This window comes from Hydra vulgaris, chromosome 14 (genome assembly GCF_038396675.1).
Source record: "Hydra vulgaris chromosome 14, alternate assembly HydraT2T_AEP".
Classification (NCBI taxonomy): domain Eukaryota; kingdom Metazoa; phylum Cnidaria; class Hydrozoa; order Anthoathecata; family Hydridae; genus Hydra; species Hydra vulgaris.
Genome location: NC_088933.1, coordinates 16,568,786 through 16,584,373, shown reverse-complemented (window position 1 = coordinate 16,584,373; position 15,588 = coordinate 16,568,786). Strand labels below are relative to the sequence as shown.

The 15,588-nt window shown below is 27.0% G+C and overlaps 1 protein-coding gene across 3 annotated transcripts in view; it reads left to right on the top strand.

The window, feature by feature from the left end:
- LOC100213009 (epidermal growth factor receptor substrate 15-like 1) overlaps positions 1-15,588 on the top strand; it is a 64,216-nt gene that overhangs the window by 23,846 nt on the left and 24,782 nt on the right. For all 3 annotated transcript variants that reach the window (XM_065817488.1, XM_065817489.1, XM_065817490.1), the window contains 3 exons: positions 3,389-3,520; positions 15,116-15,215; positions 15,437-15,500. In XM_065817488.1, coding sequence (XP_065673560.1) covers positions 3,389-3,520; positions 15,116-15,215; positions 15,437-15,500 — 296 coding nt within the window. The remainder of the gene's footprint in view (positions 1-3,388; positions 3,521-15,115; positions 15,216-15,436; positions 15,501-15,588) is intronic.

Here is a 15,588-nt window from a genome sequence, read left to right as displayed (position 1 = left end):
TATATATATATATATATATATATATATATTTATATATATGCATGTTTATTTGTATAAAAACATTATCATGATCATTATGATCATCATTATCAACCTTTTACTTTCACTTTTATGTTGTCATAACCTTTTTTTAATTTTGACAAGCACTATGTGGTGGTTATAAATTGGTATAATAAATTATATAAAGTATATTAAAAAAATTTACATACACCATACACCACAATTTTTGCAAAAAAAACAAAAAACTTTTTAATATTTTTTAATTTAAATCACTTAACAATTTTATTTAGTTCATGTAATATTAACTTCTAAGTTTTTAGTTGTATATTTTTTATTTTTATAATTTTAAAAAATGTAAGTGGGAGAAAATGTGAAAATTTGAAATTACAATGTATTGGTTTTGATAGAAGAAAAGATAATGCAGTAATAACTCCAGTTTATAGACCAACCCAGTGACTCATTTGTCAACTCCATTTTAATGAACTTCCGTTCAAGCATGTGTTTGAGTTGATTAAGAGAAAAACTTCTGGCCCCATATCATTTAAAGAAGATTTTGGTAAAAAAATAATAGTAGACTTTATTAATTTAGCAGTAGTTCTTTTCAAAAAAATAAAGATCAAAAATATCTTTACAGTATCTGATTATTTATTCAATTAGGTTTCAAATAAAAAAAAAGTTCTGGAAACATTCATCATGCTCGGTGGCTCTTTGTGTTCTACGTTTATATATTTCTACAGTAATGCTGACAAAGGAACTTGTTGACTTGATTACAGTTATACCATGCTATGGATCATGATGGTTCCATATTAAGCCACATTGATTGGCAATAGATGGCACTCAAAATTTCCGATATCTGGCTCTATTAATAAGAAATGTAGTTATTGATGAAAAATACATGGAGGTAATGAATGAAGTTTTAAAACAAAACATATTTTGCCAACACTTTGAATATGTTATTAGGAATGGTAAATGAAGAAAGTAGTTAGAACTCCAGCCATACAGAGAATACTCAAGTCCAGAATTACTAACAAGCACTATAGACATTTTAAACTAACTGTAACACTAATTCTCGAAGCCAAAGATTACAGTAAATTGATAAATTTGGAAATTGAGATAATTCATCACTTTTGCTAAATGTCTTTTCAAATAAAGATATTTTGAAAGCCAATGACAGTCTATTGAGTATTCCAAAGTCATAGTCAAAATATGGAACAATTTGTTCCATATTTTGACTATGACTTTGGCATACTCAATCAAAATACTCAATAAGGCATCAGATGTTAGATATGACTATGAAAAACGTCATTAATTTGTAATAAACTTATCGAAATCCAGGGGGAAAATTCCTAAGTTTATATGGAAAGCATAATGGAAATAAAGATGTAAACAAAAGTAGTTTTTAAAAGTATATTCCTTTTTTAAAACAATATTTTGATAGAGAATTTGTGTTGTATAGCTACAAAATGCTAAATTATATTATATAATTATAAACAAAAATTACTCCAATTAAATGGTATAAAACACAATTAAGATAAAAATTGCTAACCTTAACCTGGTTTTTCTTTAAAATGCTACAAAATCAGATTTTGTGTGCGACCCCTACGAAAGCTTGCACAGACCTCACAATGATATGTGTGTGTGTATATATGCCAGTATTTGATAAATAGTAAATGTATACATAAATTTATAATTAGGGCTTAGTTTCTACTAAATCTAATAAAGGTACAGCTGCATTTTTTATTCAAACAAGTTTGAGACCTTTAAGTTAAATTTACAAAAGTGTTCTTTGCCAATAATAAAAAATGGTTTCTCTACTGCAAATTAATCAGTGGTATAGTGGTGTAAAGTGGACACAAAAAGTACAAGAAAATAATATTTACTTTTTTAAACAAATAAAAAAAAAATGTTTTCATTATTGTCATTGATATCTCTTTTTCATTTTGCTTCTCTATAGTTATTTTCCCATAGCAATGATTTAAATGCATCTGACAATTTATTAAAGGTGTTTTTTAAGTATAAGTCAATTAAATTTGGGTTCAATCTAATAATGTGGTAAACCTTTGAAGTTTTATGAGTGTAAATGCTATCAGCTAAATCTAGGGATTTAATATCTTCTGCATCTTGGAACATCACTGTAATGTTATACAGCCTATCAGCTGCTTTCAAAAACTGTTTAATATTTTCAAATCACAATTTTAGCTGATAAAATATTCCTGTAAACTTGCCATTTTTGATAGTACCACCAGTCCATCACAGCAGAAATGGAAGGTGGAAATTGGTTGAGCTATATCTTTTATTGAGTCTCTTATTATTCTATTAAGACTGTTATGAGCAATATCTTCTATCGAGTTTATTGAATCTTATTCTATTGAGCCAATTTTTGTTTGTAAATGCATCATTTTGATCATGATTTGTTTCATTTTAATTTTTGTTCATTCTGGACATTACAAACAATTACCTACCATGCACACAGATCTCAACCATTTAATTTTTATCCTTCTTTGATAAAATATTTTTGTTGCCTGTAAAAGGACTTGACCATTTTCACAGGTTTCACATTGGCAATCATCGGTTGGTGTTTTACTTAGCATAACTAATTTTCAGTTATCTTCTCGTGATTGATAAGTCATTTTACTGTCATGTCCATTTTGAGATTTTGTTAAATAAGTAAACAATCTCTCTGTATGTAAAAGCACTTAGTGCTTTGAGCAATAAACTTAGACACCATCTGATTTTCAGCAATTAACATCTTACATGCTTAGGGAACAATAGCTTATATATGGTTGTTCCAAAAATTGTATGGCTTTTTATTGATTTGCCTGTACCATTCATGACCAGCCAATTAACAGCTTTTTTCTAGAATTAAAAAACTTACAAAAAGTTATAGACATCGTTACCTAAGTTTATAAGAATAATTAACAACATATAAAAATGAAATAAAATCTTTTAATGTTTCAAAATATCTATTTTTTTGATTGTGTTTTGTTGGATCAATTACAAATTAATTTTTAAAATTTAATAGCTCTACAGGATCTTTAATAGGTCTATGTTTGCATTACTGACTTTAGTTTTGTTTTGTAGCTAGAATTTCAATTCAAAAAATAAAATTCTGGTTTTGATTTTTTATGATTTAAAAAGTTAAAAAATTTTTTCCTACTTCTTATATTCACAAAGAAAAAGTTTTCAACAAAAAGTAAAAGAAGTTTCAAAACTTTAATAGAAAGAGGTTTTGTTAAAGAAAACTTTTTAAAAGGATTTTTTTTTTTTTTTTTTTATGGAAAAAAAACAACAAAAAACTTTGCTTTTTTATCATTGTTACCTAAGTTTATTCAAATTATATTTAATTTATTGTATCTTTTCAGGGTGTGTTATTAAAAATCTTTTTTAGGCAATGTATCTTGTATATCGTGCAATAGAGGGTGGTGACATCCCTCTTGTTCTTCCACTCAGCATAATACCTGTTTCGAAAAGGACATTGACTACTCAGCTTTTATCTGCTGTTTCTACTAATAAAACCTTGGTAATTGAAACTTTTGATTATTTTTTAAATTTGTAGTTTTTTATATTTTTATAGTTTTTTATATATATTTTTAACTCTATTATTGATATACAATTCAATATAATTCATTAAGGAATTTTTAAACTTTAATTAGTGAAGTATTTATAAAGATCTAGGATCTAATCAATTAGGTATTTGTAAAGGTTTTGATTTTAATCAGTGAGGTATTTATGATGATCGGGGATATATTCAGAGAGGGCTTATGAGAATCAGAAAGTTTTTATGAAAAAGTTTGGATATAAAAATAAAAGAAGCTGTATTAATTTGAAGATTTTTTATATTTTTTTTAATGATTTTGCATTTTTTATTTTTCCTGTAAAATATATAAACTGCAAAATACTTCTTTTATTAAATATAATATAAATAATTTACATTATTTTAATATAAATAGTTTTATTTTAATAGTTTGTGTCTGTATAATACTTTTATTATTGCTGTTGTTATAATCTTGTATAATCATGTATATTATTGTTGTTGTTATAATCTTGTATGATCATGTATATCGTTGTTGTTATAATCTTGTATGATCATGTATATTGTTGTTGTTATAATCTTGTATGATCATGTATATTATTGTTGTTGTTATAATCTTGTATGATCATGTATATTATTGTTGTTGTTATAATCTTTTATGATCATGTATATTATTGTTGTTGTTATAATCTTGTATGATCATGTATATTATTGTTGTTGTTATAATCTTGTATGATCATGTATATTATTGTTGTTGTTATAATCTTGTATGATCATGTATATTATTGTTGTTGTTATAATCTTGTATGATCATGTATATTATTGTTGTTGTTATAATCTTGTATAATCATGTATATTATTGTTGTTGTTATAATCTTGTATAATCATGTATATTATTGTTGTTATAATCTTGTATAATTATGTATACTAGCAGTAGGCAAACTGTAATACGGGTTAGTAAATAAATTAATAATAACAATTTAATTTTTATTTTTTTTTCTCTAATGAAATATAATGAAATATTTATTAATACTTTTTTAGTTGTGCTTACTCTTATTTTTCTTGTCTACTACTTAAGATGGAAGCACAATTAATGTACTTCCTAGGTTAACCACTGGACTCTATACATTGATATATATATATATATATATATATATATATATATATATATATATATATATATATATATATATATATATATATATATATATAGATATATAGATATATAGATATAGATATACATACATACATACATACATATGTATCAAGCCTTCGCATAAAAGGTGTGTGGTCGCATGCCTTGTATGACATTATTTACATTTATTTTTACACTTTATTTACATTTATTTTTACACTACTAAACTTTATTTACATTACATTACAATAATCTTGAAGTAATCGCATCAGCCAACTATTTTTTAACTATCCCAGGGTGCAACTTTTTTTTTTTAATAAAAATTTGACTTGCGTATCTTTATTTATTGACAAACGTCTAATTAAAGAGACTTATGTCAAACTAGCAATAGACAACCCATAATACGGGTTTGAAGTAAATAAATTATTAATAATAATTTAATTTGTTTTTTCTAATGAAATATAAATTTTTTAATACTTTTTTTAGTTCTGCTTACTTTTATTTTTCTTGTCTTCTTAGTTAAACAAAACTGTGAGCTTCATTAAAGATACAGTTAACCATTTATTCCCCAACGTTTGAACGTTAAATGTGCAAATCACAACAAAATCGTTTTGTTAAAATATGACTTGAATTATATTCATAGATCATCCGAGTCTTATTTACTAATTAAAAAAGTAAAAAAAAGTAAATAAATTATTAATAACTATTTAATTTTTATTTGTTTTCTCTAACGAATTATAAATTCATTAATGTTTTTCTAGTTCTGCTTACTTTTATTTTTCTTGGCTTCTTAGTTCTACTAAATTGTAAGCTTCATTAAAGATACAGTTAACCTTCATTAAATTTCATTAAAGATACAGATTACAGTTAAGTTTAATTTGCAACATTCGAGCATTATATGCGCAAATCACAACAAAATCGTTATGTTAAAATATGACTTGAATTATGTGCATAGATCATCCAAGTCTTATTTTAAAATTGCAGAAAATTGTTTAGGTAAAATATCTGGAATATATTTTCCCTTTTCTTTCTCTTAATTTTACTTTTAACTGAGTAGTTTCGAATTTTTTTAAAACTGTTCTTTATTTTTCCAAGAGTGATTAGTGAAGCTTAAAAAATAAATATTCACAAAAATTATACCTTAACTTGTATGTTAATATAACTTATTAATATATAACTTGTCAACTTGTATGAAAAGAAATTCTTTTATTCAAGAACGCAATTGCTTTTACTTAACATTTTTGAATTAATTGTTACACTTTACGTGAATACAAAATTGAGCAAAATGGATAAATGTTTTCACATGAAGGTGAGCAATTAGTCTAAAAGCGCTGAGTAAAAGGAGTTGATTTTTTTATTCACCCAGCATAATGAGCTGAAAACATTATAAAGCAGATGTTAAAACCATATAAAACAGTTATAAAAAGTATATTTTAACTTGAGTTTACTTTTTTTTTTAAACAAATTTATTTATATGATACGTAATTAAATGTGTAACAAAAATATATATATAAAAAAACCCTTCATAAAACAAATTTTTCTTAAAAAACAATTTACATTAAAATACATAAAATATTATCTTGGCTTTTAATGAATGATTAAAAGCAGTTAGTGAAACTACCTGTAATCATTTTTAACGATAGACACCAACGGGAAGGTAAGCCAATATTACAACAATAATATCACAACAATTACGCAAAGCATTAGCAAATAGCTTAAGATATTTGTAGGATCACATTACAGTAAATATTAACAGACATGTTTTCTATATACATATAACTATAAAAAGCCAGAAAACAGATATAAAATATATAACAGTAAGGGATTGTCCATAAATTATGCAAAGCAAAATATATTTTAAAAACAGAAGTAGAAGATATTAAGCTCTTTCTTTTTTTTTAATTTAAGCTTATGGCAAAAATAAGATTATGTTTTTGATAAAAAAAATTTTGTTCTAATTGTCAGGTTGGTATTTTTTAATTTAATTATTGTTATTTTTTTGATCTAATTTAAAGTGCTCATATTACCAAGTTGTGCACAGTGGGACAGAGTGTGCCAAAATACCTAAAAATCAATGTTGGCATTGCACGGTGAAAATTTGTCATAATGGTGAAGACATGTTCATTAGAGGAAATATCTAGTTAAAAAAACACTAAATATTAATTTAAATGTAATTTTATGTTCCTAAACGCAATTTTTTATTTATCAACTTTCTTACGCTACTATTGTTTTAAATTAACTTTATTGACTTTCATTTTGAAATATATTATTTTAGTTAACAAAGTTTTTTTTCGCTCAGACTTTTAAAAACAATTTAACGTAAGTGTAATCATTAGTTTTTATGCATCGAAAACAAACAGTTTTCGATTTTTTTTTTGCTACTAATCTTTACTATTAGGTATCAGATAAACTATCCTCCAATATCCTACAAACATTTGACTATGTAAATCTTATGGTAAATCTATGTAAATAGCCATGCATCATAAATATTTTGCTACTTTTTGCAATAAAAAAAGTCAAAAGATTGGTCTTTGGTTAATGATCAGTTGATGAGAAATACTGAACATGTAAAAAAGATGTTTTGTACACAAAGAATACCAACAAATCTTTCATTACTGTTATAATATATAAGTAATATGTAAATATAAATCTAAAAAAGTTATTTTATGACAAATACATGCATTAAAAAGTAATATTTTTAATATTTATACTGATAAAAGTTATCTTGTCCATTAAAAATATTTCATATTTTTCACCAAAATTTAGTTTTTTTAATACTTTTTTTTATATTATATAATTACATGTTTATTACTTTATTTATGCATTTTATATATAAATATATTCTAATAAAAAATTTTTTTTATTAGAATAGCGAAAATAATTTTGGCACAAAAAACTCGATTTTGTCCCACTGTGTGGTGTGGGTAAAACGAGCACTTTGGCTACTTTTTTAAAACCTCTGTGTTTTTAATAAAAAATTTCGGGTGTCCAAATATCTAAGTGAATCATAAATAGACATCCCTGAAAAATTGATTATTCGCAAAAATTTTGGATCCAGCATAATTATATATAAAAATATTCCAATTTCTGCTTAAGATGCTCATATTACCCTGATCTACCCTACACTTACTGTAGGAGAGCAAAAATTATTTACAAAAAAAAAAAAAAATTACATATGTATATATATATATGTATATATATATATATATATATATATATATATATATATATATATATATATATATATATATATATATATATATAAACACACACACATACACACTGTACACAAAAGAAAAAACAAAATTTATTTACAAAATAAAAATATATACACAAAAACTTTCATGTCTACAAATAATATTTTTTTAAATTGTAGATATGAAAGTTTTTAATTATCCCGCCGGACCATCAACTTCTGTATGAGAGGTATTGACCACCCCATCTAAATGATTTGTTGTCAGAACCCCCATACTGAATCCACCTCTGAAATGACCAATGGGTCAAAGGTCTGGGCTTCTTTTGCCGTAAGACTTTATATTCTTCATACATAAGTTCTAAAAATAAAAACAAAAATTGATATATTTTTTTAACTGAATTTTAAAATTTTAATTTTAACTGATGGAGCAAAATTATAATTAAAAAAATGTATTACTTCTAATCAAGCAAATATTATAGCAATTGAGAACGTATAATTACCGTTTGGTGTTTTATCTATAAAAAAACAAAAAACATAGACTTAAATATTCTTCTTGCTAAAAGATAAATAAAAACACGTACAAAAGACATTTTTAATGAAATTTTACCTTTGCCATTTGACAACTCATCTAGATGGAAAAAATTTGTAAATACATGAACATTTGAATTTTTTTACATAAATACATGTATATAAGTACAAAACATAATTACATTTACATAAGAAAAGTTTAAAAAAATAGTAAAAAAAGAAAAGTTGTAAAGACTTAATCAAAATGTTAATCGTTTAAACTAAATTACAAACTAAATTAAGAACAGTACGCCTAACTTACTAACTCGCCTTTAAAAGAGAACTAAAAAAAAAAATTTTAAATTAAAAAAGAAACTTAACCAACAATTAAAGATTCTAAATATTATTAGGCTAATTTTCAATATAACAGTCTAGTCTAATCTCTAATATATATATATATATATATATATATATACATACATACATACATACATACATACATACATACATACATACATACATACATACATACATACATACATACATACATACATACATACATACATACATACATACATACATACATACATACATACATACATACATACATACATACATACATACATACATACATATATATATATATATATATATATATATATATATATATATATATATATATATATATATATATATATATATTGAATATATTAGCAATTAAATATATTTATACAAAACCAACAATTAACGATATATATCTATAGTTTTTACAATTGTTGCTTGCAAAGCTAAAACAAAAAAAGCTTTTTTAATTTAATTTATTTTTTAAAAAAAAAGTGAAAAAGAAAATCTAGATAATAAAATCAAACTTACTTATTACTTCATTGCTATCTAAAAGTGCAAGGACACGCCCCTGATGAGTGGCGTTAGTGCAGGTCTCGGGCTCTCCGAAACGTCATTGGTGATCGCAGTGCATTCCTGAGGAGGGGGATCACCATTATCCACTACTTAATTCTGATTGGTTACCATGGCACCAACATTTCTTTACCTCTTACACCCACGTATTATAGCGCTTTGTGAGCTTTATATTATGAATTTGTTATATTAACGACATTTATATACTTTTATCTCACACAGGTGATTATCAGTTTTCAGTTTGTTATCTAGAGTTTAGACCATATATAGTAGCACATTTGCTAGCCTATTTTTTCTTTTTATATTGCTCGTACTTATATTTTTTATCATTTTACTTTATATTCTGTTATCTACTTATTTTATTGTTTTTGTATGGTGCAATAACTTTAGCTATGGTTGCCTTTAATGAACCAGCGGATCGATATTGACTTGTTTACTCATAGACCATTGTTTTATCATTTGTTTAGTATGACTAGAGCGTGAGTTATTGTTCACCTAATCCCTGAGTCCTAAAATTTTCTTCCTCCTACAAAATAGTCTTTACATTCATTTATGATTCTCACCCAATGACATCATCTACAATCTACTTCTATTTTCACATCTCCCAGATCTACGTGACTGGACAGCTCCGTTGGTCACTTTTTGCGACCATTGTGTCGCATAAACAAACAAACTTACTTATTACTTCATTGCTATCTAAAAAAATTAAGACGCTATTATAACGTTTTGAAAGTGTTTTACCCAAGTGAAAAACTATCAAAAGAAAATTATTCAGTTACCGGATAATGAAGTTGACGAAGCTAAATAAAAATGATATTTATTGCTTGTTTTTTTATTAAATAAAAAACAGAAAAGTAACAAACCCCAAAATAACAAAAATTATTAAAGTACTTTATATAGAAATAAAACAAACGTAGTGATAGTGGATTTAATCCAAAAATAGAAAGAACCTTTAGAAAAAAGCTTACTGCTTTTAAATCTACAAAAATTTCCAACTTACATTTTTCTATCTGCATTTATTTATAACAAAATATGAATTAATGAGTTACCATTACCTAAAGTTGATCTAGAAGCAACTAAAATAAATTATCAAATAAAAAGCTTATTTATATAATGCTGACGTTAATGTTGAAATAAACAATATTTATTGCTTGAAAATTAATGTAACAATGCAATTAAAGTATCAAAATAAATGTATTAAGTTACCTGTTGTGGCTGGTGCAACTGAAGTTATAACTAAATAAAAAAATATTAAATAAAAAAACTATTTTATCTATCTTATCTATTTTATCCTGATGATTATGTTTAAATAAACAATATTTATTGATTCTTTTTAAAATAAAATAAAATAAAAGACAATACTATTTGCTGATGCACCAGCTGATGATACCACACCTAAATGACAAAATTTATTAAAATATATAAAACGTATTCAATGATTTAAAAGAATATTCAAAAGAGGCTCTTAAATCTACAAAATCCAAGTCCTTACTGAGTTCTATCTGTCTGTCTAAAAATAAAAATTGAGATAAAATTACATACAATAAAATTGCTAATGCTTCATATTCGTACCCAAATAAAACTTAAATGACAAAACTACTATATAAACTATAAATAAACTAATATAACTATGTTACTAATATAAACTATAAATAAACCACTTTATACTATATACTTAATAAAAAGGCCTTCAGCTCCTTCTAACTGCTCTAAAAAATGAAACAATACTTGCTTAAAATCTTCTAAAAAGACTGAAGGAAAAACTGAAACACTTTACTAAAAAAGATACATTGTACTAAAAAAAAACTATTTTACCAGTCATTTTAGATCTAACTTCTTTTAAAAAAAAAATAGGCTATAAAAAATAGAAAAATAAAACAACGAACAACAAACAAATTTTAGTTTTTAAACAATGAAAACATCAATTCCATTTGAAACCAAAAATTTATCAGCTCTAATCGGCTTGTAAACCTTTTTTTTTTTTTTTTTTTTTTTCTAAACATTTTCGCTTCCAACAAGGCTGCAAGCAATAACTAATTAAAGTTGGAAGTTACTGGAAGAGAAAAGATGAAGATTGTAGAGCAAGATAATGATTGATGGACGACTTAAAGGATTGCAAATTATATGAATCAGGAAAGCAAGATGAAGGAAGCAAATTCCAAAGAGCTGATGTTCGAGGAAAAAAACTAGACGAATAGGCATTTTTGGAGCACTTAGGAACAGTCACAGAAAAAGGATAAGACTTAATTGAATGACAAGTAAAACGAAAACAAATTTTAGTAGATGGCACAAGAGACGCTAGCACTTTAGAGCAGTGCCCATTATAGTATTTGTAGAAAAGAGAAAAAGAAGCAACATTACGACGATGTGATAATGGTTGGAGGTTGGCTGCAAGAGCAGGTCCAACTATGTTTACAATGCGTTTTTGCACCTTGTCTAAAAGAGATATAGCATCATTAGAAGATCCGCCCCAGATACGGCAACAGCATTCCATACAAGGCCGGATTTGAGATTTATAGAGATAGAGAATAGAATCCGAAGTAAGAAAGTATCGCGCTCGATAAAGAAATGCAACCTTAGCAGAAAATAATTTTGAAAATGATTTGATATATGGTTTCCAAGAAAGATAGGAAGTAAGAGTTAATCCTAGAAGATGAAGAGTAGATGACTCATCGAGTACATCACCATTCATAAATAAAGGAAGATCTAAATTATTGCGATAACGATTGGCTGAAAAAAATTAAGTTTTATCTGTATTGAAGTTCATCAGCCACTGTGAGCCCCATGCTGTAGCAGAAGTGAGATCCTTTTCAAGCTCAAATGCCCCCTCCAAGCAATCAGAGAGTGTTGGCTTCTTATCACGACAAGAATAAATGGTAGTATCATCAGCGAACAATGCCACCTTAGATGTGAGAATATCTGAATCATTGTTAATGAAAATTAAAAAGAGTATAGGGCCAAGTATAGAACCTTGAGGAACCCCTGAAGTTACAGAATAAGGAGAAGAGTACTGTGCATCGAGGACAACTTTTATACTATGATTGGAAAAGAAGGATTCAATAATCTTAAAGATGTTGCCAGATACACCATAAGAAGAAAACTTATGGAGAAGACCAGCATGCCAAACTTTATCAAAAGCCTTGGAGAGTGGAGAGGTCAAGATCAATGACCTTAACCTCCCCACCTTTATCTAATGCACAATAAAACCTATTAGTTATTACTGTTAGCAAATCAGCTGTAGAACGAGAAGATCGAAATCTATATTGATGATCAGAAAGTAAGTTATTAGATTCAAGATGAGAAATTAAATGTTTGTTAATTAAAGATTCAAAAACCTTGCTTATGATAGGAAGAAGACTTATGGGACGGTTATTAGACAAATCAGATCGCTCTCCAGAATTTTTGATAATAGGTATAACAGATGCCGCTTTCCAGCAGGCTGGAAAACAAGATTCTGATAAGCACTTGTTGAATAGTTTTAAGAGTATAGACAGCAGCTCCGGAGAACACTTTTGCAAGACAATAACAGGTATGTTGTTCGGACCACAAGCTGTAGAAGAGTCTAGGCAGGAAATCACTTTAGATACAGAAGCTGGAGTGATACAAATGTCAAGCAATGGATCAACCTGTTTGTTGGCAATATCAGGTAGAATGCAACTAGTGGAATCAAGATATGATATTGATGAAAAGTTTTTAGCAAACAGTTCAGCTTTGTCTTTAGGTGAGGTGACAAGTCTGAACCATACAAGAGAGGAGGAATTAAAAACTTGCCCTTAATATTAATACTATTAAAGATTCTCCAGAAGTCGCAAGAGCCAATTTTTTGAGATGAGATATGAGATTTCATGACCTGAGAATAGCAGGCTTTGGCATTAGACAAAACCTTTTTACAATGGTTTCTAGCAGTAACAAACAGACGTCTGTTTTCTGGAGAGTTGTTTTGCTGGTAAATATGAAAGTAACAGTTTGGATTGGCAAACGCAGCAGCACAGTGTGAGGAAAACCATGGAGGAGAGTGAGGCTTGACCTGGAATCGTAGAGAGGGAACAAAAGGTTCCATGCCAGCCTGAATCTGTGAAGTTATGTAAGAAGCACATTTGTCGACAGGAAGACAAAAGATTTCTACCCAAGGGCCATCACAGAGAAAATCACGGAAAGAATCCTTGTCAGCTTTACTGTAGTTGTAAGAGGTACGATAATAGGGGGATTCAGGTGATGAAGAAGAATGAGATGTTAGTTTTAGAGAGATCAAACTGTGATCATAAGCACCTAGGGGTGAATGTGGAGAAACTGAGCACTGACTAGGATCAGAAACAAGACATAAGTCGAGTAGAGAAGGTAAATGATTAGGGTTGTCTGGAAAGCTAGTTGGAAAGTTGACTATTTGAGTTAGGGATTGAAAAAGGCCATTCAGAGTGGTGAGCATTAAGGTCACCGACAACAACTATATTAGCTGATGGATAAAGAGAGAGGGCTTGGTCAATATGATCAGAAATAACATCAAAAAGAGTGCAATCTTTTTGATGTTATTTCGAAAGGCAATAGAGTGAAGTGGTGCTAAACGAAAGCACATAAAAGAAGAGTCTGTGGATTCAAATTTAGTTTCACAACAAATGGGTGAATTCTTACGAATATAAATGCCCAGGCCAAGCATGTGACTATTGGAGTCTTTACAAATTAAAGAAAAATACCATCAACACTAAGGTCGCAAGATGAGACAAGAGAACTTAAATTAGTATCACAAAGAGCAAGTAGGTCTGGTGAACTTTGCAAGAGATAAGACTCAACAGAAGAAAAGTTACTTCGAAGACCACAATTATTAGTGAATGAAAGGTTTAGAGAACTTAGTGATGATGATGGTTTTTTGTATTTTATAGTTTTTGGTACTTTATTTATTTTAAAATTAGATTGAAGAACTTGACTCAAAGCATAGATAGTACTCAGAACACTGTTTAATAGCCCAAGCAATTGTCTCATTACTATTAATAAACCCTAAGCCGTAACAAAGGGCTCCAAATGTGGCCTCGGCAATGCACACCAAAAGTACAAACAGGTACACCATCCATCCGCAACATGGCACTGTTAATACTTTGATATTTTTCAGCTGTTGATGGAATCAGCCTCTCTGAGAGCTATCACAGAGTTCAGGAAATTTGACTACCAGCCGGCCTTAGAACCATAAAACTGAGTTTGACCTTGCTTGAAAGACCACGTGGAGTAAAGAAATGCTTTTAGAAAAGCCTAGAAAGTTCTTTATTAAAAACGAAATTGAAATGACACTACTATTAAATTCATATTTAGATTATTGTTGTTGTTCTAATCTTGTATGATCATGTATATTATTGTTGTTATAATCTTTTATAATCATGTATATTACAGTTGTTGTTATAATCTTGTATAATCAAGTAAATTGTTGTTGTTATAATCTTGTATAATCATGTAATTATTGTTGTTGTTATAATCTTGTATAATCGTGTATATTATTGTTGTTGTTATAATCTTGTATAATCATGTATATTATTGTTGTTGTTATAATCTTGTATAATCATGTATGATATTGTTGTTGTTATAATCTTGTATAATTATGTATATTATTGTTGTTGTTATAATCTTGTATAATCATGTATATTATTGTTGTTGTTATAATCTTGTATAATCATGTATATTATTGTTGTTGTTATAATCTTGTATAATCATGCATATTATTGTTGTTGTTATAATCTTGTATAATCATGGAAGAATTAAATGCTCAAAATAACTTTTTTTGTTTACAATATTTGAAATTTTTTTTGTTAAAATAAACATGCTGTTTTAATTTATTCTTATTTAGAGCCAGATATCTAGCGACTGGGTTGTTTCTGCACCTATGAAAACAGCATACGATCAAAAGTTTATATTGCTTGATACAAATAAAGATGGGCTAGTTTCAGGTTAAAATTTTTTTATTTTATATTTTTATTTATTTTTCAAAACATACTAATAGTTTTTATTGTAAATTTATGTTTGTCAACAATTTTTATAGTCCAAATAAAAAAGTTATATACAATTATTTTTTTTTATAAATAAAATATTTTTATATTGAAAACAAATATCTTAAAATTTAATCTTTTTTTAATGTTATTTCGTGAGAATGCATTGAAATGTTGTTCAGGTGCTGAAATTAAAGATATTCTCATAGCGTCAGGGCTTCCACAACCTGTGCTTGCTCATATATGGTAAATTATTTTTAAAATGTTTTGAATGACTTTAATTATAATAATTTTTAAATTTAACTTTTTAAATTTTAAATTATATCTTTGATTA